Below are 25,703 nucleotides of genomic sequence, written 5' to 3'. Positions count from 1 at the left end.
TTACTTGTGTGCATTTCTGTTGCTGGCGTCGGTATCATCCGTGCAGCTGTGGGCTCAGATGGGCTGTTCTGCCTGGGCCTTTCTTTGCTTGTGTCCCTTTATTTGAAGAGAAAGGGAAGCCAAGAAGCTGCTCTCACCTAGCAACCATAGAGAGGATGAATATCCGAGCCGCTTCCTTCCGAGCCGCACCCCATAATGCGAGGACAGTGCGCTGAGATTAGCATGCCTCATCCTTCGGAACTGCATCCCAAGTGGCTCAGCCATCTGTGCAATTTGGCACTGAGCAGCGGGCTGTTTGGAGGGCCAAAGAGTGCCCACTTCCTTTCTGAAAGGCCAGAGAGGGGACGATGATGCTGAGCCTTTCCTTGGAACTACGCGGGTCGTCCCAACCACTGGCTTTCTGGCTAGATAGGCAAGGTCTTTCTTCCTTTGCCTGATAGTAGCTGGCCTGAGAAAAAAATATCCCATCCTGCTTGGCATCAGGAGAATGTATAGGATCCTGCGCAGAGAGAGAAAACTGTAAAAACAACAACAACAACAACAACAACAACAACAACCCTGTGTGTAACCAGGTGCCTTGTGTTTTTCTAGCTAGCTGGCTGTTTCCTTGGGACTTTGCAAATATTCGAAATCTTGTCTGTGCAATGTGTCCATGAGGAGTGCATCTGTTCGTAAACCATAGATGCATGATCTGTGTCTAGATTGGGCGAATGTCCACCATTGTGAAGGAGCATTTTCTAGCTGCCACATGTCTGCGTCATGCAGACAGCACTGCCCGGCCAGTCTGGTCACATCTGAACCCTCAGCCTTGCTTGGGGGCCAGTCGCTTGAAGGGAGTGCATCTGGCCAGAACAGAAAAGGGTTTTTTTGTTTTTTGTGTGTGGGATAGTTTTTCCTCTTGCGTCTGACTGGAAGACTGAATGAGGGAGCAACACTAGACATTTGCATAGTGTGCAGCAGGGTCTGAAGCAGAAGTATTTGGACGTGTGATATTGGGATCTCCTGCTGGGATCTATCCATTGTATTGGGCGGAAGCTGCGGAAGAAGAGAGTGCCCAGATTCCTCTCCCTTTACTGATTACTCTCTCCCCCTCCCCCCAGTTTCTTCTTGAGGCTGAGCTTTCTAACTCCCAGGTGCAGGTGCAGTTCTCCTGCTTCTCTTGAGGGTGCTCTGTGCAGGTAGAAAGTTGACTTACGGCAACCCCGTTGGCTTTCCCAGGCTGAGGTGGCTTGACGTTGTCTTCCTTGGTGGTCTCCCATCCAAATAATGCTGTGCTCTTTTTTCATTGACTCTCCGCCTGCTGCTGCTGCTGCTGCTGCTGTCTTTTGTCTGTCCTGGCCATACGTCTGGGCACTCTCCATCCCTATTGGCGTCTTGCCCCCACGGACCTTGCCTGCCCCTCCTGTGTGCTTTCTTTCCTGGGTCTCAGCCACACGCTGCCGTTCTGCCGTTCCTCCTGCCCTGTCGGCTGTGCTCAGGTGAAGCCCCCTCCCTTCCCTCTGAAAGTGCAAGCCTTATGGTGCCCGTGGTAAGAATGAGTCACACTCTGCTTATGAGACTGTGAACAAGAAAAACAGGGCCTGTTTTGTGTTTCCTCCCAGGGGCATCATCCATCCTCTCTCGCCGTCTGTGCCGTTCTAATTTATTCTTATTGATCCTTTGTTTGGCTGCGTGCTTGGGAATACGCTCCGGCAAAGGAAAGCCTCTTAGCAGGACCAGGAAGTGGCACCTTCCCCCGTGGCATCAGGGCAGGTGTAGGTATTGTCGGCTGTGCTTGTGTGCTGAAACCTGCATTTCACAGAGGGAAGCCCCATCCTTGTCATGAGTTGAATGCTGCTGGCCCTTAGGTTGTCCACAGCAGATTGTTCCCAAGGCCAGGGCCATTTCTTCCTGCCCTCCCTCCACAGTGTCTGCATCACGTTATGCTAATTCATAGACTCCTTGAGTGGGAAGGGACCATGTAGGCCATCTAGCCCCACCCCTCCTCAATGGAGGATTAGCATCCAGGAGAAGGATCTGTCCAGCCGCTGCTGAAGACGGCCAGGGAGGGGGAGCTCCCCACCTCCTTGGGCAGCCCCTCCCACTGCTGAACTACTTGGACTGTGAAATCCCCCCCCCCATATCTAGCTGATATTGTCATTTAAACCCATTGCTTGCTGTGGGTCCTCTCCTCTTCTGCCAAAAGGAACCGCTCCCTGCCCTCCTCTAAATGACAACTTTTCAAATGCTTAAAGAGGGCTATCATGTCCCCTCTCAACCTTCCAAAGCCTCTCCTCCTTTCCTTCCTAGGGCTTGGTCCCCAGGCCTTGGCTCTTCCTCACCGTTCTCCTCTGCACCCTCTCCATTTGTCAGTGGTGAGAGATCCTGTGTACTTGGAGTCCTCTGAAAAGCCAGTGACCAACCTCCGGTATCTAGCGGTTTTGTGTTCCAAATTAAGGCTGCTCAGGTCTGTCTGTTGTGAGGTTTTGGGTTTGTTGTAGAATCCTCTGAAACCTGAGAACTGTCTGAAAGAAGATGTTTAAGCCTTTGTTGCTCCCAAAATGTACTCCTGCCCCACTTGGAAGTTTCGTATGCATACCCCCCAAAACAGCTCTCTGCCTCTCTGGGGGCAGAAGTGTTGAATTGTCTGCTGTGATCCATTTTTCATACTAGCAGTGACCCAGATTAGAGTTAGCAGAGGGAAGCCAGCGAGAAGAACATAATAAACAGCCATCAAGGGGCTATGTGCAGAGCAGGAAGAATGAAATCCCAAGCAACTGGGTTCTCTGGTCCTAGAAATAGGATGCCGGGGCCTCATTCGATACTTTGCTCAGCGGAACAAATCTGGGTGCCTTGGGATCAGAAGTGTTTCTTCAGCACTCCCCTCTAGCTGATGTCCATAGTCTGTGTATGTTGGGGACTCCAGGCTAATGCCTCACATACCACCCCCCACCCACACACCCACCCACCCACCCTAAATTTGAGAAGTGTGCGTTTGGAGAACCGGCAGCCTCCTGCCCTGGAATCTGCTGTGGGGGAAATGTGTTCCAGAAGGCGGCAGGGGGGGGGGGGGATTATTGGCTTGCATCTTCTTTGGTAGCTGTGTGCCTTTGCAGCGTTTCTGGAGGAGTAGCCAGTGGTCATTTGTTATTTGGTCATTTCCTGCCATGTGAAAATCCCCTGGGGTGGAGTGCAGTGCCCTTGGCCCTGTTCCACACTGTGGTCGGAGCCTGGCTGTGTCCCTTGCGTGTGTCTTGGAGTTGTGGGGTAGTGCAGAGCAGAGGTGTGGGTGAAGCTTCCTGAGGGCTCTCACCGCCTCAGCATTTCCTTGCAAGCAGGCGTTTGGCTAGATTAGCCGGGCTGCTTCTTTATGCAAACAGGATCCAAGTCACGGACATTGCTGTCAGAAATTATGCAACCAAACTGACTTCTCAAAAACATTTGCATTTTCCAGTTCTGCAAAAGGTGAATCGACCAGCCAAGCTAGATAGATCTCCCAAGCAGAGTGTGGTCTGTTCAGATGCTCTCCTCTTTCACGGAGAGGGATTTTCCAGCTCTCCTGCAAGTCCACGTTTCTGCTGTCCAGTGTGTCTCTCCTCCTCCTTCCCCTCCCCCCCCCTCATTTCCTGTCCCGATGGCTGTGTGCTGGGCTCCACCTCGGAGGCCCTGCCCCTGAAGGGCAGAACCTGTTTGTTTACTCTTTCGTGCTTGGATTCTGCCAGCAGCCGGCTGTGGATCCTGTGCTGTTTCTGGTCTGCTCCCCCCACCCCCTCCCTCGGCCTTCCTGTTTACACGCAGACTTGCTCCCAGGACAGTGTTCTTGGCTGGCCGACTGGGCCAAAGTTCCCCCAGGCAGGCGGCAGCAGACAGGATGGGGTGGGGGGTGGGGGGGTGAGTCTGGTTGTGCTCTGGGTCATTTTCCTGGGATCTCTACAGAGCGGGAATAAAAAGAAAACAGATTTTATTTGTAATTTTATCCCTCCTAGGTTGGAGTCCAGGAGCACCTCAGTTTTGAAGGGAACTGGGCGTTCATGCAAACGTGCATCTAAAGCAACAGCTATTGACAGCTTTTCTGTATTAAAGAGTCTCACGGGAAAGGGCAGAGGTTGACCACACAGCAGCAGGTCATCTGTGCTCTGTTTGTTGCTGGACATGGGGATTGGTTGTGAAGATCCAGGAGATCCACCCTGGATCTCACCTGGGTCATCCATCCCCTGAGCCCTCCTGAGTAATGGTATTCGTACTTGATACCCTGCAGCTACGGAGTCCCACAATGTTTTCAGGCCTCCAAGTATTAAAATGTGCGATGATTGTGTCTGCCGGGGGGGGGGGGGGTGAGGACCTTTGCTTCTTGCAACCTGCAGAACGGTCTGTTCGTCCAGTAGGTACCGCTGCTTGCCTCTGAAATCTGGCGACACTTTGAGCAGGATCCTAGATACACTTTCAAATCCCGTGCCACTCAGTGGACGTGCCTCTGCTCTTGAGTAAGCGGTCTTGCGTCGGTCTCCTTCCATGTGTCCAGAGACTGCTGGTGGACTGACTGACTTCTGCAGTGCAAAGGCAGGCAACCTGTGTGGTGCGGGTGGTGGTGGGGGGGATTGTGCTACTCGGTAGTCTTGGGCTGCTGTGTAGTAAAGCGACTGGTATATATTCACAGTGTGTGTGTGTCCATCTCCCTAAGAGCAGCATGAGGATTTCATGTATTCATGCTAAGATTTCATTATATTTAGATTCAGCTTTGCATTCTAATGAGCAGCTCTGGCTCTTGGTTAAAATTCTCCGGCTCGCAGGTCTTCACTTTTGAGCTGCACTGTGCGTTGACAAATCCATGAAGAATCTCATTCCAAGTTTGGGCTCGGGTATCAACAACATGTGGATGACACCCAGCTCTATCTCCTGATGGACAGTGCCTGAATTCACCCCAGACAGCTTTGCCAGATGCCTGGAAGCAGTGACGGTCTGGCTCAAGCAGAGTTGCCTGAAACTCAACCCTTCAAAGATGGAGGCCCAGTGGCTGTGTAAGAAAGGAAGCACACTTGCCCTGCCTGGACGGTGTGCAACTGTGAGCACAGAAATTTGAGCATGACCTTGATGTCTTCTTGCCTGTGAAGGCATAGGCCTTCCTCCTTCACCAAGCCAAGCTACTAGCACCCTACTTGGGGCCCTGAGCACCTAGCCACAGTCATCCATGTGGCAGCCACCTCTAGACTGGACTTCTGCAACTCACTGTTCGTGGGCCTGCCCTTATCCTTCAGAAAGTGCAACTGGTCCAGAACAAAGCAACCATTCCTCACAGGAACACTATGGGGGTGCACATTTGTCCTGTGCTCCAGCAACTGCTCTGGCTTCCAGTTGAATTCTAAGCTTACCCGTAAAGCCATTCACAGTCGGTGACCTGTGTACCTGAGAAACCGCCTTTCTACCTACACCCCCGAAGGGCACTCTGCCCTGCTAACACCAGCCAATTGCTGTGTCTGGCCTAGAGTGGGCTGGGGCGTTTTCTGTGGCATGAGCTCCCAGGAGATCCGGACCTTGACGGAGTTGGCACAGTTCCACAGGACCTGCAGGACGGAGCTCTTCGGTTGGGGCCAGTGAACCGATGACCATCTCTGGAGACCCTCCCTACCTGCAAGATGCCCCAGACCGCATGCTAGCCCAGGAAGAACTGGATGCACTTTAGAACTGGGGCTGTTGGCTGCTGAGAGCCAGTTTGGTGTAGTGGTTAGGAGTGCCGACTTCTAATCTGGCATGCCGGGTTCGATTCTGCACTCCCCCACATGCAACCAGCTGGGTGACCTTGGGCTCGCCACGGCACTGATAAAACTGTTCTGACCGGGCAGTGATATCAGGGCTCTCTCAGCCTCACCCACCCCACAGGGTGTCTGTTGTGGGGAGAGGAATGGGAAGGCTTTGAGCCTCCTTCGGGTAGGGAAAAGCGGCATATAAGAACCAACTCTTCTTCTTCTTCTTCTTCTTCTTCTGACGTGTTTTGCTCAATCTGTTTTTCATCTAATTTTAAATTTTAATTAATCGTTTTAACCTTATCATATGTTATTGAAACATGGATGTACACCGCCCTGAGCCGGCTTGCTGGGAGTGCGGAATGTAAATCGGATCCATAAGGAGTGGGCTGTGTCCTGGCAGCACTTTCCTCCACCGCCCTACCTCAGCGCTGCTGCTGCTGCTGCTGCTGCACAGACCCCCCCCCATAGCGTCTCCCCTCAGAATTTGCAAGGAAGAGCTTGACCTGTGTGCTGATGCTGCAGCTGCAGAGCGCTGGAAATTCTGGCTCTTTCCTCCACTGAGGGCAGCAGCAGCAGGCTCCTTGGTTCTGTGTGAGAGCCCACATTCCCTGGGTGCAGAAGGTGAGGTGCCCAATTCTCTCAGCAGGTAAGAGGCCCATCTGTCTAAAGAGAGAGCGGGGGGGGGGGGTTGTCCCTACTCCGTGACTGGCCATGGTTCTCGGCAAGGAGCTCAGACGACTTCTCTCGTGCCCTGCCACACTGCGGGATTTAGTCCGCAATCTCCAGCATGCCGAGGAAAAGGCAGCCAAGAGCCAGGATAGGCCGTGATGCTCGTTGGGCAAAGTTGTGTAGGTACCTGCAGAACGGCAGGTGATAATCAGCCTTCTTTTCAAGCAAAACGGAAAGTGATCAAGGGAAATACTGACTTGTTCCTAATTTGGGATGGTGACTTCCGCTGGGGCTGCTGAGGCATTTGCAGTTTGAACCTGGTGGCCGAAAAGCTCCTGCACAAAGGAGCCCGGGGGGGGAGGGGGGGCTGTCCCCTGCTGGCCGTGGCAAGTGGGAGAGCCCAGAGGCAGAGGGGGGGAACCCACAGCTGCCCCTCCGTGGCCTTGGATGAAAGGAACTGCAGACCCTCCTGGAGAGACAGGTTAGACCTGTGGAAAGCTTTTGCTCCTCTTGAGAATCACCCGCCAATTTCGCTCCGGTCATGTTGGACTCTTTGTGCGTCAAATCCCATTTTCCCTCCTCCCACAGGCTAGAAGCCTAGAGCAGAAATGCCCCCAGTTTCAGATTCTGCGCCTTTGGAATTCTGACCCAGCAACAAAATGGCTGCTGCAGGAGGGGGAGCAAGCTACAAAATGGCTGCCTCAGCCTGTCCTCAGCACACTGAGAGGGCCCTGGTGTTGTGGGGGCGGCTAAGCAAAGTTCTTAAATCTCTGCACAGCCAATCAGAAGCCTTGCTGGGTAAAAGCCACAACTGGCCCCACCCACTTTCTGAAACCCCCTGGCAGGCACCAGGAAAGATGTTGGCGCCCACAGGCACCGTGTTGGGGATCCCTAGCCTAGGGGAGCCTGAAGCGTGCATTTGATGCCTCCTCACAGCCCACATGGGCCGCGCCCAGTCAGCGCTTGGGAGGCCACCTGGAAGCCCCCTTCTTTTTGGACTGAGTCCCTCCTTCCCATGAGTCCAGGAACACCTTTAAGACCAACAAAGTTTTGTTCAAGGAGTGAGCTTTCGTGTGCAGGCACACTTCCTCAGAGACCACGTCAAGTGATTCATTGTGTGCATGAACACGAAAGCTCATCCTTTGAATAAAACTTTCATAGAATCATAGAGTTGGAAGGGACCTCCTGGGTCATCTAGTCCAATCCCCTGCACTTTGCAGGACACTTACAACCCTCTTGCTCTGGTCTGGGGTCTTGCTGCAACCTGGCTGTCCTCCATCATGACGCTGGTGTCATGGGGGGGGGGGCAGGGAGGGTTTCTTCATCACCAGCCTGAAAGTTGTATAATTATCCAGTAATAATCATTACTTTTGTTCAGTGGTGATCCTGCTTTGGTAGCTAGTAGGTGGTGAGGAAGGCCTGCTCTTGGGACCCTGGGGAGCTCCTGCTATTCGGAGTAGACAGCACTGACCCTGGGGCTCCGATGGCCTCATTCACTACCATGCAGTTTCATGTGTTCCAATCTGTGACTGGCTCAGCCACCTCCTGCTAACGGAAGTGGAAGAGGCAAGGAAACGTCTGTAGTTGAAAGCAACATATTTTCTGAATCTTCAATTTGAGAGTTGTGTTCTGACAAGTACTGCTGATCAGTGCAATAATTGCACGTCTCTTTGTTTTGCAAAGCACGGGTTCTTATGCAGGGTTCTGTTTATTGGGAAGCCAAAAACCCACGATGCATATTTAGTTCAGGCTCTCCAAAGCAAGTCTGTGCCTCAGTTGGCACTGCCCGGTGCCTCGCATAACTGGTGGGCCTTGCCTCGCCATCTCCCGCAGTGAGTCTATGGGTAGCCTTTTGCACGTGTGGACCACTGCGTATGTCGGACACAGCCTTCCGGGGCTGTGCATCCAATGCATACGTCACTCATCTTGCAAGCCATGCAAAACAGGTCAGCCCCAGTGCGCCTGCTGAGAGAGGGGCCGTGTTCTCTTCCCTTGCATGTGAAACCGTGTGTGAGGAGGCTCCTTTAGCTCTTCTCCTGGGCTGGCTTTGTTGGAGCGCACTGAGGTTTGTCAGGACTAGGGTTCGCTAAGAAAAGCCCCGTAAAATAAGCAGAGCAGGAGGTGTGCAAAGGAGCAGCGCCACCGCTTTGCTTGTGCCGAGTGAGGTGTGTCCGCCCGCAGGATCTCTGGGTTTGCTTTAAAGTCCACCTTTCTCACTCAGCCTCAAGACAGTGTAAACAAAGGTCAGGAAACGACGCAGTAGGAGCAAGAGAATGAATATAACAAATCTGTAAGGCAGTCGCACACATAGTGGCATAGACTACAGTCCTGTACTCTCTCTCAGTCCTGCTGTTACCTGATAAAAATGCCCTCCTGATCCGGTTTGCGGGATGGCTGGTGCCCAGGCACCTACCCTGGCCTGAGGCAGGCCCACATCGGAGGATCGCCCCTCCTTCTTTGCTAGGATGCCACCTTCAGAAAACGTTGTCATGGCAGAGCATGGCCGTCCTGTGGAGCTGAGGGCCCAAGAGGGGCTCTGTAGACAATAGTCAGGGCCCTGAATGGAACCTGGCAACTGATGGGCAACCAGTGGAGTGACTGCAGGAAGGGGGCATGCTCTGCCTAGCTCCCCACGATGACCGAGACCTAGTATTCAGTAGCAACTGGCCTTTCCAAGTTGGCCCAGGGAGAGCGCCTTCCCTTGTTGCGTGCGAGGCTTCTGGAGATGGAAGAGACGAGGGAGCTCGTGGGTGGCAAGGGGCCCGGCTGAGCTGCTGCAGCCACCTCGCCAACACACAGCAGGGTGGTGGAAGTGGGAGGGTGCAGGAAGGCCTGGCCTTTGCCCCAGAATCCACCTCCAGCACCTGGCTGCCCTTTGCTCTTGAACTGGTGTTTGGCTCACCCGGCCTCAACCCAGCAGCTGTGTGTGCCGAATGGCAAATGTGTAACTCCTCCATCTTCTTATCTCGATCAGCTGATCTGGCCCGGTCTCAGAACTGCCAGGGTTGCTTCTTGGCTCCTTGGGATTCGCCACCAGGCTGTGGTGTATATTGATTCATATGTGGCCTTTAGAGGACCACAACACCAATAACAAATTTACAGGAAGTGTGTGGCCAGACTGTGGCAATGGAATAGCCGGGAAGGGGCTTTGGGAAGGTGGGACATGAACAAAGACCTTGGCCCTCTCTGGGGCAAAGGAAAGAAGGGGTTTTCTTTAGCTCTGTGTATTTTCCATGTGCCAGTGGGACACAGCATAAGATGCATGCCTGCAAAATGTGGTTCCCTCGCAGTCTCCCCAGAAGAGGAGAATCCTTGTCTCCATGAGCGTCTGTGCAGCATGTGCTTCCAAAGGCAGCCTCCTCATTCACGGTCCTGGACTGTCAGCACTGCATGTAGGAGAGTTCTTTGCCCCCAGCCATCGGTGCTTCCGTGGAAGGGGCTTATCAGGAACAGACACAAGAAACTGGACGGATTCGCCTCAATAACTCCCACAGCTCACTGCGTGCTGCTTCTCTCGTCCCTGTTTTAAAATCCTACACCTGAACTTAATTGTTTAGATATTTATACCTTGCTCCCCTCCCCAAGGGACCCGGAACATCTTCCGCATTGTTCTCCCTCAATGACTCTGGGAGGTGGGTTAGGCTGAGAGAATCCCTGCCCCAGGATCACGCAGTGAGCCCCCAGGGCAAAGCAGGAGCTTGAGCTGAGCCTCCGAGGCCCAACATTCCTTGCTAAAATTATGGCTCTTCCTCCCCCAGGCCTGGGTGCGAGAGAGAATTATCTCTCCATCTGCCCCCTTTCCAGGCACCCTCCCAGAGCACTCAGGCCTGTAGACCTGCTTCTCCCCGCCTCAGCTGCTCTGAGCTTCATGGCAGAACCTTCCCATTATGCTCCCACACTCCAACCACTGCCCCACCCTGGTCCCACGCAGGGAAGCCCACCTGGAGGTGGAGATTTGCCCTGTGGCATCTTGATTTGGATTTCAACCCAAGCCAAAACGGCTTACTCCCCAAAGTGCCGTGTGGCCCAGAACTCAAGCCAAGCCAGAAGCGATGAGATGGGCTGTCTGTACACTTTGTCATGACATGAGGAGCCCCCGTGTGCGGAGATTGACAGATGCTTGTGCAAAAACCCCCTTGCCTGGCGTTTGACAAAGGGCTCTTCTGTGCTTCATGTCTGGCTGTCTCAGGAGCAAAGCTTCCAACACTCTTTTCTGCCCCCTGCAAGACAAGCCTCTGCAGAGGGAGCGACAGTGAGCAAATGTCTTTAAAATGAATGGATTTCAGGGGCACAAATTACTTCTCTCTCTCTCTCTCTCTCTCTCTGCCCAACAGAAAAGCAGGGTCCTGAGCGGAAAAGGATTAAGAAGGAGCCTGCAGCTCGAAAGTCCAGCCTGCTCTTTGGGATGGGCCTTTCAGGGATCCGAGCAGGCTACCCCCTCTCTGAGCGCCAGCAGGTTGCCCTCCTTATGCAGATGACAGCAGAAGAGTCTGCCAACAGCCCCGGTAGGCACCGGCTCTGGGGGGCGGGCTGGTGACTGATGCCTCACGGGGTGCTCGGGGGGGGGGTTTGTGGGGGGGCCTTTCCCTGATCTCGGAAACATCCTGCAAAGGGCTTTGTGCCACGCTCAGTGGTCCCTCAGCAGCCCCCTTTTGTGTTTCAAAGTTGGGCGAGTGGGGTCTCCTCCATCTGGCAAAGGTGAGGCTCCGGCGAAGGGGGCCTTGGCTTCCTCCCTTGGGCCTTGGGCAGGCCGCAGCTGTTCCCCCCAGCCTCTGCCTAATCCCAGCCCTGCATTAATGTCTCCATTGTGTGTGCAAAGGCATTCCTCTCCCCCCCTCCCCCACGCGGCGCAGGTCTGTGGCAAGAGCGCCCTCTAGAGGCCGCGCGGCCGTGGCTGCAGCTCCTCCTCCACGCAGTTCCTTCTTCCTGCTCTCCTCCCAGCAGTAGATACAACACCAAAGCATCCCTCTCAGTCCGCGGTTTGTCAGAAGGGGACGCCCAACTCTGCCTCCAAGACCAAAGATAAAGTGAACAAGCGGAACGAACGCGGAGAGACTCGGCTGCACCGGGCAGCTATCCGAGGGGATGCCCGGCGCATCAAGGAGCTCATCATCGAGGGTGCAGACGTCAACGTGAAAGACTTTGCAGGTGATCCCTCAGCGGGAGGCGGAGGCGCCAAGGGCCTGTTCCCGGCTGGAGCTGGAGCTGGGGCAGCAGGCCTCGGAGGACGGGCGGGGGGGGGGGCATGGCATTGTTCTCTGCCAGGGACAGAGCGCGGTTGGTCCTCATAGCTTTGCGTTCCTGAGCGAGGAGAGGCCTGGCATTGCTCGGTCAGGAAGAGCGGCACAGAGTGCAGCAGGCTGCCTGGCTGTGAGCCCCGCGCGTGACGAGCGCCAGTTCCCGGCTGATGTGCACCCCTGTCCCCCGTGAGCTCTTTTGGGGAACTCCAGGTGGGGCTGCCCCAAAGACAGCCTGCCTCCCAGCGGGCCTGTTTCTGCTCCGGAAGCTTTGCCTGAGTTGAGCACTCCCTGTTTTGGGGCTGCGGCATTCCCTGCCCAGAGGGCCATTCAGCCCCCCGAGACCCATAGTGGGCAGGTGGGGTCAACCCACTGCATAGCCAGACCAAGGCCCTGGCTAGGCAAGAGACCAGTCAAACACCTCCTGCTGCCTTATGTGAGCGCAGGGCCAGGCAGTGGAGCTGTGGCCCAGCCAGGGAGTTGGCACACGGTTCCTGATTGAAATCATCACGGGTCTGTCTGTGTCCCTGTTGGCAGGCTGGACGGCTTTGCACGAGGCCTGCAACCGGGGCTACTATGACGTTGCGAAGCAGCTGCTTGCTGCAGGCGCCGAGGTGAACACCAAAGGCTTGGACGACGACACTCCGCTGCATGACGCAGCCAGCAATGGGCACTACAAGGTCAGCGCTTGAATCTGTTGCTCTTGAGTTGGTTCAGACTGTCTTTCCCCAGATGGCGCCTGCTAAACTGCTAGCTTCAGTCCCCAGCACTGGAGGTCCCAGTATAACCCCCCCCACACACGCACACGCACACGCACACGCACAGCTGATAGCTGCTGGCCATTCTGTCTGCTCTTCATTCCGAAGAGAAAGCTTAGCTTGGCCTCCCATCTCTCATGTAAGCCAGTAGCCAGTTGCCGGCCGGATGCCTACCACGGTGGCCTTATCTTCAGGTGCCCCGTTTGGTCCTGAAACGCAAGAGAGAAGAGCGGGGTGAGGCGAGGGCAGAAAGGTATAAGGCAAGAAGCCCTCCCCACGTTCTGCTGCACCAGGGATTCCTCCAGCCTTGCATGTTCTCAGCTGGTGGGCAGCAGCTCTTCCTGACCTTCCTGTGCCCTGCTGTTCGACCCGCTTTGTGTTAGTGGTTAGATTTGGACCCTTGCCCATGCAAAGCCCATTTTCTCCCCCTGACCCAGGCAGCCTCTGCTTCTGTGGGGAAGGGGTTGCCTGTCTGCAGGGGAAGGTTCGTTCCCGCTTTCTCCGCTGATAGAGGCCTCTACTTCTGATGCAGTTTACCGAGACTTTATTTTTACATAGGTGGTGAAATTGTTGTTACATTATGGAGGAAATGCTCATCAGCTAAACAGGAGAGGAGAGACGCCATTAAAAGTAGCGAATTCCCCCACCATGGTGAACCTGCTGCTGGGAAAGGCCACGTATCCTTCCAGTGAAGAGAGTTCCACAGGTAAGGCTGTGGCGTAAAGGACCAGGTGTGGGTGTGGCTAGAAAGGGCAGCCTCTCCAAAGCGTGGCCATTGGGCCTGTGCAAAAGTCACCTCTCGTCTGCCATAATCTAGCGGGGGTGCACTCGCTCACGCAACTGCTGCCAGTCCACGAATGCGCAAGGAATTCACCTCCGAGCATTGGCTCACGAGCTTTCCTCTCTGCCAGGGCCATTCCTGATGACCTCAGCATTCCTAGCCTCTTGTTGAGCGCCTGCAGCAGCCTGGGGCTGGAGGTCAGTGCCTGAACGAGTGGGCCAGGAAAGGCTGCCGGGCAATATGAAATGGGCATTGCCCGCTCGGTCATCCTGGAGCAAACAGCGCAGAAGGGAGACGGAGTTGCGTGCTCAGTGCTTTGCCCCCAGTGCTTTGCCCCAGGGATGAGGCGGCCCCATTTCACTGCTTGGCTTGCACGGACTAATCTTGAGCGGTCAGTTATTTCCCCTCCCCCGGAGGCTAAGCATGGAAAGTGTGGAGGAGGAGATGACTTAGTCCTGCTCTTTCCCACAGACGGCGCTGAACGGTGCAGAACGCGGGAGTGGCACAGCCACTGCACACATACGAGAGCACTGCAGACATGCAGGGAGAAACTCGCTTGGTGTCTCCCCCACCTCCCTCATGTGGTGCCACTCAAGGGCTCCCTGAGTCCTCAGCCGCACTCCCATGACCAGTACTCATATTATGGCAATACTCAAGGGAGGGCCCACGTAGGGAACGGATGCGGCTTGTCTCTCGGCAGGGTAGATTGGGTCTGGCAGATTGCTGGCTGTGCTGCAGATTTTGGGTGCAGTCCCTCGTGAAGTGAATGGATGTTACCCAGCCACAGCTCTTCCTGGATCTGCATCCTTTCTACCCCGATACTCCCACTTGATTTCTGTCATTCCCTCCCTGCTGAGTACCGTGTAGATAGAGCATCTGCAGCTGTGATTCTCCATTCAGGTATTGTGGGCTGGTTTTGCGGAGAATGCTGCTAGTTCTGGGGGGCAATAGCCACCGTGCCTCACCCGCTCTCTGTGCTCTTGTTTCCCCAGAGAGCTCAGAAGAAGAAGATGCTCCCTCATTTGCACCATCCAGTTCCATCGATGGCAATAACACAGACTCTGAGTTTGAGAAGGGCCTAAAGCACAAGGCCAAGAATCAGGAGGCCCCCAAAACCATCACGCCCATCAAAGACGAGTACGAATTCGATGAGGATGATGAGCAGGACAGGGTCCCCCCAGTCGACGATAAACATTTGCTGAAAAAGGATTACAGGAAAGAGACTAAAGCAAATAGTTTTATTTCCATCCCCAAAATGGAAGTGAAGCCCTATCCTAAAAACAGCACAGTCACACCAAAGAAGTCAGCCCACCGCATCCTGTCCGACACGTCCGATGAGGAGGACGCCAGCATCGCTGCGGGGACAGGGGAGAAGCTGCGGCTGACGACGCACTCCATCCTGCCCAGCAGCAAGACTCGAGAAGCGCCAAATGCCAAACAGCAGAAAGAAAAAAACAAGGTGAAGAAGAAACGCAAGAAGGAGGCAAAGGGCAAGGAGGTGCGATTTGGCAAAAAAAATGACCAGTTCTGTTCTTCTGAGTCAGAGAGTGAAAACCTGGAGAGCGAGGAGGAGGAGGACAGAGACTCGGTCCAAAGTGCTGCCCGTGTAAAAGACTCCCGGCTGGTGCTAAAGGAGTCCTCCTTGTTCAACTCCCTGTCTGCCTCCTCCGCCTCCTCCCACGGGAGCCTGGGCTCGCAGAAGCATAACTCAAGCCTTGCGGAACAGCACTCCAAGCACTGGAGGACCGACAACTGGAAAACGGTCTCTTCTCCTGCCTGGTCCGACGTCAGCTCCTTATCCGACTCGACACGGACGAGGCTGACCAGCGAGTCGGACTACACCTCGGAGGACTCGAGCCTGGAGTCCCTCAAGCCCGTGAGGAAGAAACAGGAGCACAAGAAGCGAGCCCCGCATGGGCCGGCGGTGGGGGTGGAGAAGAAGAATTCATGCCACGGCAACATCGATGGGGCGATTCCAAAGCTCGACAAGGAAGGGAAAGTTGTCAAAAAGCATAAAACCAAACATAAACACAAGAACAAAGAGAGGGGCCAGTGTCCCGGTGCCCAGGAGGTGAAGGTCATCAAGGCCTTTTCCTTTGAATATGAGGACTCCAAGCAGAAATCGGAGAAGGCATTGATGGTGGAGACCGAGAGCGCCGTTGAAAGCAAAATCAAGGTGCTCAAGCACGAACGGGAGCCGTTCAAGAAGGAGGAGAAATTCCTCAGGACGAAATCGGAGGAGAAGGAGTGGCTGTTTAAAGATGAAGCAGGAAAGAATTCCAAAGAAGAGAAGTCGTTGAAAAAAGCAAAGGAGACCAACAAAGACATCACTAAATCTTTCAGAGAAGAAAAGGCAGGCAGATTGGAAAAGGAGAAACCAGCCAAGGAGAAGTCGCCTAAGGAGGAGAAGCCCCGAATGCACAAGGAGGACCGGAAGAGGAAACCCAAAGACAAGCCGTCCAAGGCTGAAAAGAAGAACGAACTGAAAGAAGAAAAACTGGCAAAAGCAGAGAAAGAGAAAACCGTGAAAGAGGAGAAAGAGAAGTGTAGAAAGGACAACAAAAGTTATCGAGAGGAGTCCAGCTTTGAGGACTTTCCTAACAAGAACCCGTTCCAGGAAAGCGAAGACACCAAGTGCAGCCTCTCTGATGACCAGCAAGATCGGTGGTTTTCAGACTTGTCCTCGGATTCTTCTTTTGACTTCAAAGGAGAGGACAGCTGGGACTCCCCCGTGACAGACTACAGGGAAATGAAAAATGACACGGTGGCCAAACTCCTCCTGGAAACCGTGAAGGAGGAGGCAAAAGAGCGGAAGAGGGAGAGCAAAGCCAAGGAGAAGAGGGACGGCAACGAGAAGCGCAGCGAAAAAGACGGTTTCCTGAAGAAGAAGGACAGGGAATACGTCGAGCGGAACGCTGAGAAGAAGAAGGACCAGCCCGAAAAGCATAAAGGCACCCCCAGCTACCTGGCTGAAAAGGACAAGAAGAGGAAAGACTCCGCTGAAAGCTTCAAGGAAAGGAAAGACAAGGATGCCGGTGAAGCTACCCGGGAGAGGAGAGACTTGTCCGATGGCTCCAGGGACAGGAAAGACGCTAAAACCAAACAAGACGACTCTTATAGGGATGAATTCAAAGACTACGCCTGTGAAGCGTTCTTCAAAGAAAAAGCCGATCCCGAATTCAGTGGGAAAAATGCAGAGGCCTGGGAGAGGCATCATTCCGGGAAGGAGAAGAAGGACCTGCCTGAGAAGGACAAGAAAGAAAAATTAAAATCAGAAAAGTATAAGGAAAAATCCAAAGCCGAAGAGAGAAATGAGAAGGTTCTGGCTGAAAAAACCCAGAAAGACAAGGAGTTGGACAAAGGCTTTAAAGAGAAGAAAGATGCAAAGGAGAAATATAAAGATCCTCACAGCAAAGAGAGAGAGAGAAAAGCTTCCTTAGAGCAGCCAAAAGACAAGAAAGAGAAGAGTTTCCCTGGGGACAGAGAGGACTTCCATGAGAGGCGGGAGGAGAAGAAAGGCCGGGAAAAGAACTGGTACAGCATCCTGGACATCTTCACAGACGAAAGCGAGGACGAGAAGGAGGACTACAACCTGGGCGGGTTCAAACTGGGCGAGAGCATTGGAAGTGAAATGCATCGGCTGGAGAGCCTGCCAGACAAAGATGACGGCTTGGCGGCTGACAGAGACCTTTATCTCCCTGACAAGCACAGGAAGTATTCCTCTGATCGGCAGCATTCTGCTGAGAAGCAGAAGGACAAAGAGTCCAAAGAGAAGAAGAAGGACAAAGGACTGGCTGAGGGTGGGAAGGAGAAAAAAGAGAAATGCTCCTTCGAGAAACATAAAGAGAAAAAGGACAAGGATTCTACGGAGAAGTACAAAGAGAGGAAAGAGAGAAGCTCCATAGACTCTGCTCCAGAACGGAAAGCCAAGCAAAAGCTCCCCGAGAAGGCAGAAAAAAAGCACCTGGGAGAAGAGAAGGCTAAGAGCAGGCACAAGGAGAGGCCAGAGAAAGAGTACACCAAGGAGAAGCGGTCTTCCAAAAGCGGAGAGCCGGAGAAAAGCTTGCTGGAGAAACTGGAAGAAGAAGCCCTCAACGACTTCCAAGATGACTCCAACGACAAAATAAGTGAGATTTCCTCTGACAGCTTCACCGACCGAGGGCAAGAACCTGTGCTCACGAGTCTCTTCGACTGCCCGGGCCTCTCTCTCATGGATGCTCCGGAGGAGAAAGGCAAAGAGGCTCTGTCTTGCTTGCCGGACAAACTCAAGGAGCGGGAGAGGAACCGCCACTCTTCCTCCTCCTCCTCCAAAAAGAGCCACGAGAAGGAGAAAGCCAAGAAAGACAAAGGCGAGAAGAAAGAGAAAGCAGAGGAGCTTAAGGACTCCAGCAGGAAAGATTCGGCTCAGTACGAGAGAGATTTCTCTCTGGACGGAGAAGGCTTTGGCATCTCCTACGGCCTGAAGACAGAGGCAGAGGAGGAGCTGGACAAAAACATGGACTATTTGTTTTCTGACAAGAAAGACAAAAATGACTCTGAAAGAGAGCTGCCCAAGAAGGCAGAGAAAGACAAGGCCTACGGCTCCAGCACGGTCAGCACCGCCAAAGAGAAGAAGAAGAAGGACAGGCACAAAGACAAGTGGAAAGAGGACCGAGACAAACACCGAGATAAACATGCCGACGGGTTCCTCAAGCACCACAAAGAGGAGCAGAAGTCTGCCAAGGACAAGGACGGCTCTCAGATAAGCACTCTCAAGGAGAAATCGAAAGAAGAACCCCCCAAATCCAGTGATCTCAAAATAAAGGAGAGACTCAAAGAAAACCAAGAAAAGGACAAAGCGGAGGGTCTTAAAATGAGCAACGGAAATGATAAAATAACCGTGTCCAAAGAGGGCAGCAAGAAAGACAGCAGACCCAGGGAGAAGCTGCTGGGGGACGGGGACTTGATGATGACCAGCTTTGAGCGGATGCTGAGCCAGAAAGACCTGGAGATCGAGGAACGCCACAAGCGGCATAAAGAGAGAATGAAGCAGATGGAAAAGATGAGGCACAGATCGGGGGACCCCAAATTGAAAGACAAAGCCAAGGCCAATGAGGACGTGCGCAAGAGGAGCTTGGATCTGGCCACAAAGAAACCAGCCGATACCCAGTCGAAGGACAAGAAACTCAAAGAGCTGGGGCCGCTGGCTCCAGTAGTGTCCCCGGACAACAAGGCTCAGCCTGCTGCTGGGGCAGACTGCAAAGACTGGATCACCGGTCCACAGCTGAAAGAAATCCTCCCTGCGTCTCCAAGGCCGGATCAGAATCGGCCCACGGGGGTCCCGACCCCAGCATCTGTGGTCTCTTGCCCAAGCTACGAAGAGGTGATGCAGACTCCCCGGACACCGTCCTGCAGCACCGAAGATTACACAGAACTTATGTTTGACTGTGCCGACTCCCAGCATTCCCTGCCCGTCTCCACCATGTCCATGAACGCTTGCTCGCCCTCCTTTTTCGACAGATATTCCAATTCCTCCAGCGGATTCCCTGAGAACCCAAGTCAGACCCCAACAAGGACCATTCCCTCTACGAATCTTCACCGTTCCATGTCTGTGGATATCCGGAGAGCCCCAGAAGAGGAGTTCAGCGTCGGGGACAAGTTTTTCAGGCAGCAGAGTGTCCCAGCCACCTCCCATTATGACTCTCCCATGCAGCACTTGATAGACGAGAAAGTCCCTCTTCCCTCCGTTCCCATGGAAAAGTTCCCATGTCTGTCCCCAGAGTACTATTCCCCTGACTATGGGGTCCCGTCTCCGAAGGGAGAACCATTGCCCTGTGCTCCAGGAACTGTTGGCAACACTGTTCAGTCCCCGGAAAGTGTCTTTTCGGGATTGCAAGCAAAATCGTCCCCTTCTCACAGGGACGAGCTGCTTGCCCCTTCGGTGGAAAGTGCGCTCCCACCGGATCTCGGCCTGCCTCTGGAGGCCACAGAAGAGCAGCAGGCGACGGCATCTATCCTGCCGCCAGCCGAGGAGAGTCTGTTTGGCTCTGCTGTTCCAGAACACCACAGCGCTGAGTGGGACCCTCCTCCCCCAAGGAACCTGGATTTGCCTCTTCCTCCAGGTTTGACGGGCAGCGCTTCTGACCACCCTGTGAGCTGGTTGGTGGGGTCAGAACTCCTCATGAAGTCTCCCTTGCCGGCCCCTGATTCCCCAAAGCCGTTCTGTTCTCCTGACTCTGGGCATCCCACACCAGTACCCGTCACGGCTGCGGAGTCCCCTTATCCCAGCTCCCCCATGTCATACGCCTTGGTGGCGGCCGAGCCAGGGCTCGATAAGGCAAAGGGAGACCCCGGGGGAGCCGTCCCGGGAGAAATGGCGGCTGCAGAACAGCAGGCTCCATTTGCCGAGTCCCCCACTAGGCTGGACACGCTCCTCCGTGGCTGCAAGCCTGGCGTGGGAGAAGTCTCCGACATGCCTTTGCAGTCTGCCAGGATGCCGGCGGAGTCCCAGGTGGAGCCAGTGAGTGCTGTGGAGCAAAGCTACGTGGAGAGCAGCACTGTGGCCCCGGTCGCCGCAGAGGAGCCAGTCTCGTGGCCAGACTCCTTCGCCAATTCAGAAGACGACCTGGACCTCGGTCCATTCTCACTGCCGGAATTGCCCCTGCAAGCGAAAGACGTTCCCGAGGAGGAGGCGGCCGAGGGGGTTCCCGAGAGCCCCCCGGGTGCTCCCGAGACCCTCCGAGCTGGACTTGAAGATGCCCATGGAGCCACGAGTGAGCTGGGGGAGCGGATTTCGACCCAGCAGAGCGTCCTGCCGGGGGAGCCGGAACCGCAGGCAGAAGAGCAGAAGGATGATGGGGGGCTGCCAGAAGGGGAGTCCGAAGTTGCCGGGGCCCAAGAGCTTGAGAGCGTTAAAGACTCAGAGAGGCTCCAGAACCTGCAGGAGGCCCCCTTGCCTGGCCTCGTTCAGCCGGAGAGCAGGGGGGCAGGAGGGGAAGGGGAGGGCTTGGCCACAGCGGCCCTCCCCACGGACAGTCACTCTCCAACTGGGGTGAGCCAGGCCAGCCACACCGAGAGCACCGATGCAGAGGATGGGGCCGCAGCAAAGGGCGCCAGCCAGGCCGCTGCCGCCCCCCCAGTCGAGGCTCCGCCAGAAGCCACGGAGGCGGCACCCAAACCGGCGGTTGAAGCGCCAAAGCCCCCCAAAATCGAAGAGATCCCCCAGCGCATCACCAGAAACCGAGCTCAGATGCTGGCTAACCAGAGCAAGCAGAACGCGGCAGCTTCCGAAAAGGAGTTCCCCCCCACCCCAGCCCCTGTCACGCGGGCCAAGGGGCGGGCCACGGAGGAGGAGGACGCCCAGGCGCAGCACCCACGGAAACGCCGCTTCCAGCGCTCCAGCCAGCAGCTGCAGCAGCAGGTCAACACCTCCAGCCAGCAGACGCGCGAGATGATCCAGCAGACGCTGGCGGCCATCGTGGACGCCATCAAACTGGACGCCATCGAGCCTTACCACAGCGACCGCTCCAACCCGTACTTCGAGTACCTGCAGATCCGGAAGAAGATCGAGGAGAAGCGGAAGGTCCTCTGCTGCATCACTCCCCAGGCGCCCCAGTGCTACGCCGAGTACGTCACCTACACGGGCGCCTACCTGCTGGATGGCAAGCCCCTCAGCAAGCTGCACATCCCAGTGGTGAGTAGCAGCCGGCCGCTTGGCCTACCAGCCCACCCCACAGGCCGGGGCGGGAGCCCTGGGGGGGGGGCGGAAGTCAGGCCGCGCAGCCTGAGGCCCCTCCCTAGGGAGAGGAACCCTGAGGGCTGCTGGCGTGGGAGGGCCGGAGGGGAAAGGGAGCTCTGGCTTGGGTGAGGGATCCCAAAAGGCTCCCCTGAGGTGGGGGAAGCTGACCAGAGTAGGGTGCACCTTGCTGCTGCCTGGGCCAGAGAGGGGAGCAGGGAGCGTTGTGGCCGGGCAGTGGGCCGGCCTGGCCTGGCTGCCTACCCTGCGGGGGCTGGGGGCCGCTGACCGGCTGGTGCTTCTCCGTGTGTTTCCAGATTGCCCCTCCTCCATCTCTGGCAGAGCCCCTCAAGGAGCTGTTCCGGCAACAGGAAGCCGTCCGTGGCAAACTACGCCTGCAGCACAGCATCGAGCGGGTGAGGCTGCTTGCGTGGGGGAGGCCCTGGCTGAGGCTGGGCCCCCTCCTTCGGCCCCGGCTGACTCTCTCTCCTTTCCCCAGGAGAAGCTGATTGTGTCCTGCGAACAGGAGATCCTGAGGGTGCACTGTCGGGCGGCGCGGACAATCGCCAACCAAGCCGTCCCCTTCAGTGCGTGCACCATGCTGCTGGACTCGGAGGTGTACAACATGCCTCTGGAAAGCCAGGTCTGCACCTCTCCTCGGACGGCGTGGCCCTCGGGGGACTTCCAGCCGTTGGAGGCCACGGGGGCCTGGGCGCAGGCTCTGGCTTGGGCAACGGGCCAGGGATGTCCCCTTTTGTCCGGTGGGCGGAGGGAGGGGTTGCCTCTGTGCACGTGGCCGGTAGGGAAGGGCCAGCCTCTGCCGGACCAGGACCAGGAGGCCTCTGGATCTTGGCCGTTCTTTCTGGCCAGGCGGGTCCTCCCGTTCCGAAGGGGAGGCGCGCTGACAGGCTCTGTGCCTCGGCCTGCCTGGGTGCTGCTCAGTGCCAGACGGGTGGCCAAAGGCTCTGCTGCTTTGCAGCAGGAGGAGAACTGACAGGCGGCTGCAGCCGAGCCCCCCAGCGGCATCAGCCCCTCCCGCTGGCCGGTCATGTGAGCAGGCGGCTCTGCTCCCCAGCTGGCTCCGTGGAAAGCAGAGTGCTGCATTGCGGGCAGCAGTCCCTGCACACCGGTGGGGGGGGGCGGGGGGGATTTATGGGCCGTCCGTCCGTTCTATTGATCTGGGTGGCTGGCTGGTCTACAGCACAGCCGTTCCCAGCGGGAGGGAGGGAGGGAAGGAAGGAAGGAAGGAGCTCAGGGCCTGAGGACTGTCTAGCCTGGAGGAGCGGCTCTCGCAAGGGGCCGGCACAAAGAGACCCCTATGGGGGGGGGGGATCCTGCCCACTCAGGACTTTTCTCCTCTTCTGTCCCCCCCCAACCCTCCTCCCCACTCTCTGTGTTTCAGGGAGATGAGAACAAATCCGTCAGGGACCGTTTCAATGCCCGCCAGTTCATCTCCTGGCTGCAGGATGTCGATGACAAATATGAGCGCATGAAGGTGAGGAATGGTGGGGGGGGGGGAAGGGGGGAACGGCTGTGCTTGCGGTTTTGCTTCTTCGGAAGGAAGTGCATTGAGATCACCTGACAATTAGATATGGGGGGGGGAGGGTTGAATCATAGACCCATACAGTGGGAAGGGCCCACACAGGCCATCTAGTCCAACCCCCTGCTCAGGGCAGGATCAGCCTCAAGCGCCCAGGAGAAGGATCTGTCCAGCCGCTGCTTGGAGACGGCCAGTGAGGGGGAGCCCCCCACCCCCTTAGGCAGTGCCTTCCACGGCTGAACTTCTTTCACTCTGAACCCCCCCCCCCCCGCCAGTACCATGTAGTTTACACCCAGGACAGCAGCAGATCCGGTCCTCTGCACCTTTTCCTTCCCCCAATGAGGGTTCCTATGGGGAGGATTAACCGCCCCCATTATGCTTATTGGAGGTGGGGCTTATTTGGGATGCAGTTGGGAATTACTTCAACCCCTCCAGTCCCCCCTCTGCGAAGGACGCAGTCCAGCGGCATCCCCCCCCCCTCCCCAATGAAGGTGCTGTGCATGTTATACCCCTGGGAAGAAGAACGTGCTCCTGAAGGGCAGGCCCCCCCCCGGACAAGGCTGTTCTGCCCCCCCCCCCGTGTTCTTCCAGCCTGTGGCTCTCCCAGTCAGCCTTCCCAGCAGACCCTTTGTGGGCTCCCTCACTTCCAGGACGCAGTTTGTCTTGGCAAACTCCCGGGTAGGTGGTGGGAAATCTTGACCTTTCTGACTAGGGTCTCTCCACGCAGCTCCAAAGCGTTGGCCCCTCCTTTGGGCTTTGCCAGCAGCCTCTTCTCGGCTGTGCAAACAGATTGGGCCTAGTGGGTGGCCTCAGTGCTGTGTGGCTCCTTCTTGTTGGGTCCCGCTTGCGTAGATCAGGTGCTGTGCGATTCACCCGTGAGGCGGGCCGGCTGCTTTGGCAAGGATGGCAGTCTTCCTGCTCCGGAAGGGAAGGGGATGCCAGGCTGCTGCTGGCCACTTGCATGAGGCCCTCCCCCCTGACCCCTGGCACGCTCCTTCAGCATGAAGGCTGGGCCCAGGCCCCTCTGGGGGGGGGGGGGGCACGTGGCCGCCTTGCCCTGCCGCCTGCTGCTGTGGGTGGAGCGCGGAGCTCCCTGCTGCACCTCACTCCCTGGCTGGCTCTCTTTCCTCGTCTAGACGTGCCTGTTGATGCGACAGCAGCACGAAGCAGCGGCCTTGAACGCCGTGCAGCGGATGGAGTGGCAGCTGAAGGTGCAGGAGCTGGACCCCGCCGGGCACAAGTCGCTGTGTGTGAACGAGGTGCCCTCCTTCTACGTGCCCATGGTGGACGTGAACGATGACTTTGTGCTCTTGCCGGCATGACGGTTCCACCCCTGGAGACAGTCTCACTGCAAACTGGCATGGGTGGGTGCCCCCCGAGGATGGGTGCCGGTGCTCACACCCCCCCCAACCGCTTGCTGATGAATCCCCAGTGAGAAGAGGAGGAAGCAGAACAGCCATGACACACAGACGGCACTTTCTTCACGACACACCTCCCGGCGCGCCAGGCAAGAGGGAGCAGGAGGAGGGACGGAGAGGCTCCTCCCCCTCCGTGGCGCTGTGGCGGAAGGAAGGCAGCGTGGACCGGATGGGAGGGAGGCCGAGAGGTCAGCGGGAGCAGGAGCGATCCTGGGACACTCTCCCGAGGCCACGCCGGCCCGCCCTGGCAGGCCACACACCCACGAGGGCGGCAATATCAGGCGCTTTGATTTTTCCATTGGGATGCAGGTGGATCTCCCCTCGGAGGAGCTGCAGGGGGAGGCCATGGGGCGGGGGGTGGGATCCTGGGGGGAGGGGGAGTTCCTCCGTTTCTCTCGTTCCATCCAGACTGTGGTAAAACCAGTTGGCCAGGAAGGCCCCCGGCTGGGCCCTGGAAACGGCGCAGGAGGCCGAGCCTCAAGACCCGGGGGGCTTCCAGGGGGCAGGCGATCCGTGGGGAGGGGGCAGCAGCAGCAGCAGCAGCAGCAGCAGGGAAGTGGCTGCAAGCAAGGACTTCTTTGGCCACTCCGTTTTACGTGGAGTCAGATCCGTACGGTTTATATATATATATATATATATATAAATATATATAAATATATATTTTTCCTTTAATCTTGGGCATTTCGTTTCTCTTTCTGAGAACATAACTTGAAAAGAAAAGATAAAACACTACAAGAGCCAATACTCATATAAAGAGAAATTGTATCCCATAAAAGCTGTACAGTTTTATATACATTAACAATGTACTTTTTGCTGCCTTCTAGATAATTTATTTTGCAACACGTTACTGCACAGTTGTAAATAACTTATGTACTGTAACATCACTTTCAGTCATGTGTAAAGAAATAAATAAATTAATGAAAGTTACCTTTGTATGTATAGTTCACCCTAGGCAGCCCCCCCCCACGATAGAAAACCCTTTGCCAGGCCTAGGGCCAACAGGGGGGGTGCATTGCAGTCTCAGCCGCCCCCCCCCCCCAGCACAGCAGAGCAGAGCAGGTGACATGTGCCCTAGAGAGCCCTGTCCCATGAGCCCTCCCCATGCTGTGTCCAGGCATTCTCTGCCAGGGGCCTGGAGCTACAGGCTAGGCTTCAGCTGGCAAAGGGAGCCCCTGTCTAGGGAAGGCCTCCTTCCTTGAGTGTTGCCACTGCAAGAGACCTCCGACTCTGGGGTGCTCTGGAAGGGGAGCAGCTGCAGCCCTTTCTTTAGCCAAAGCCTTAAGACCCTCCCCACCCCCTGCTACCTCCAGGAAGTAGCAAGTCTCAGCCCAGGGAGGATAAAGCATGGGGCACTGCAGAATCTCTCCCTCCCGATGGAAGAGGACTCGGGGCCTGCATTTCTCAGGGTAGCACAGCAGCGTTCAGGGCAGAGGGGCGTTGGGTGATCAGAGGCAGCTGGGTCAACAGTGACCGTGGCCTGCTGGCAGTCTGCAGGTGGGGGACTGCTGTGGTGGGCAGGTGGTACCCAGGAAGGATGGGCCTTGCTGAAGCTTTCTTTGGGGCTAGAAATGGGTCTCTTTCCTCCCAGTGAGGGTCAGAAAGGGCCTTTTCCCAAGTGAGCTTGCTCAACTGAGGAGTCTCAATCTTGCCTTCTGGCCCTCCGGACAGTTGCAAGAAGCCTGTCTGGGAAGAGGCTCTCTTGACTGACCCCCAGGGTCTGACCTCCTAGGCCTGGAGGACCTTTCCTGGGGAGAGGCAGTGCTGAGGAGCAGGCCAAGGCACAGGCAGGACTGCGGGGAACCAGCTGAACACTGTGGCGCCGTCTGGCTGCAGGGAGGTTTTCCTTACCCTGCCAAGCAGGGT

General features: G+C 56.0%; 1 protein-coding gene across 5 annotated transcripts in view; it reads left to right on the top strand.

Annotated features, from left to right (window-relative positions):
* Nucleotides 1–24,767, top strand: part of ANKRD11 (ankyrin repeat domain containing 11) — a 132,864-nt gene extending 108,097 nt beyond the window's left edge. For 4 of the 5 annotated variants that reach the window (XM_077310210.1, XM_077310212.1, XM_077310211.1 and 1 more), the window contains 9 exons: nt 10,727–10,897; nt 11,334–11,540; nt 12,167–12,309; nt 12,946–13,093; nt 14,161–20,840; nt 21,200–21,298; nt 21,382–21,525; nt 22,285–22,377; nt 23,559–24,767. In XM_077310210.1, the coding sequence (XP_077166325.1) occupies nt 10,727–10,897; nt 11,334–11,540; nt 12,167–12,309; nt 12,946–13,093; nt 14,161–20,840; nt 21,200–21,298; nt 21,382–21,525; nt 22,285–22,377; nt 23,559–23,744 (7,871 nt within the window). In that variant the 3' untranslated portion in view covers nt 23,745–24,767. The remainder of the gene's footprint in view (nt 1–10,726; nt 10,898–11,333; nt 11,541–12,166; nt 12,310–12,945; nt 13,094–14,160; nt 20,841–21,199; nt 21,299–21,381; nt 21,526–22,284; nt 22,378–23,558) is intronic. The other variant, XM_077310214.1, reaches the window with a different exon arrangement.
* The last annotated feature ends 936 nt before the right edge of the window (nt 24,768–25,703 follow it).

This window comes from Paroedura picta, chromosome 14 (genome assembly GCF_049243985.1).
Source record: "Paroedura picta isolate Pp20150507F chromosome 14, Ppicta_v3.0, whole genome shotgun sequence".
NCBI lineage: Eukaryota > Metazoa > Chordata > Lepidosauria > Squamata > Gekkonidae > Paroedura > Paroedura picta.
The sequence above is the reverse complement of the archived record's forward strand: the minus strand, read 5'-3'. Positions and strand labels throughout refer to the sequence as shown.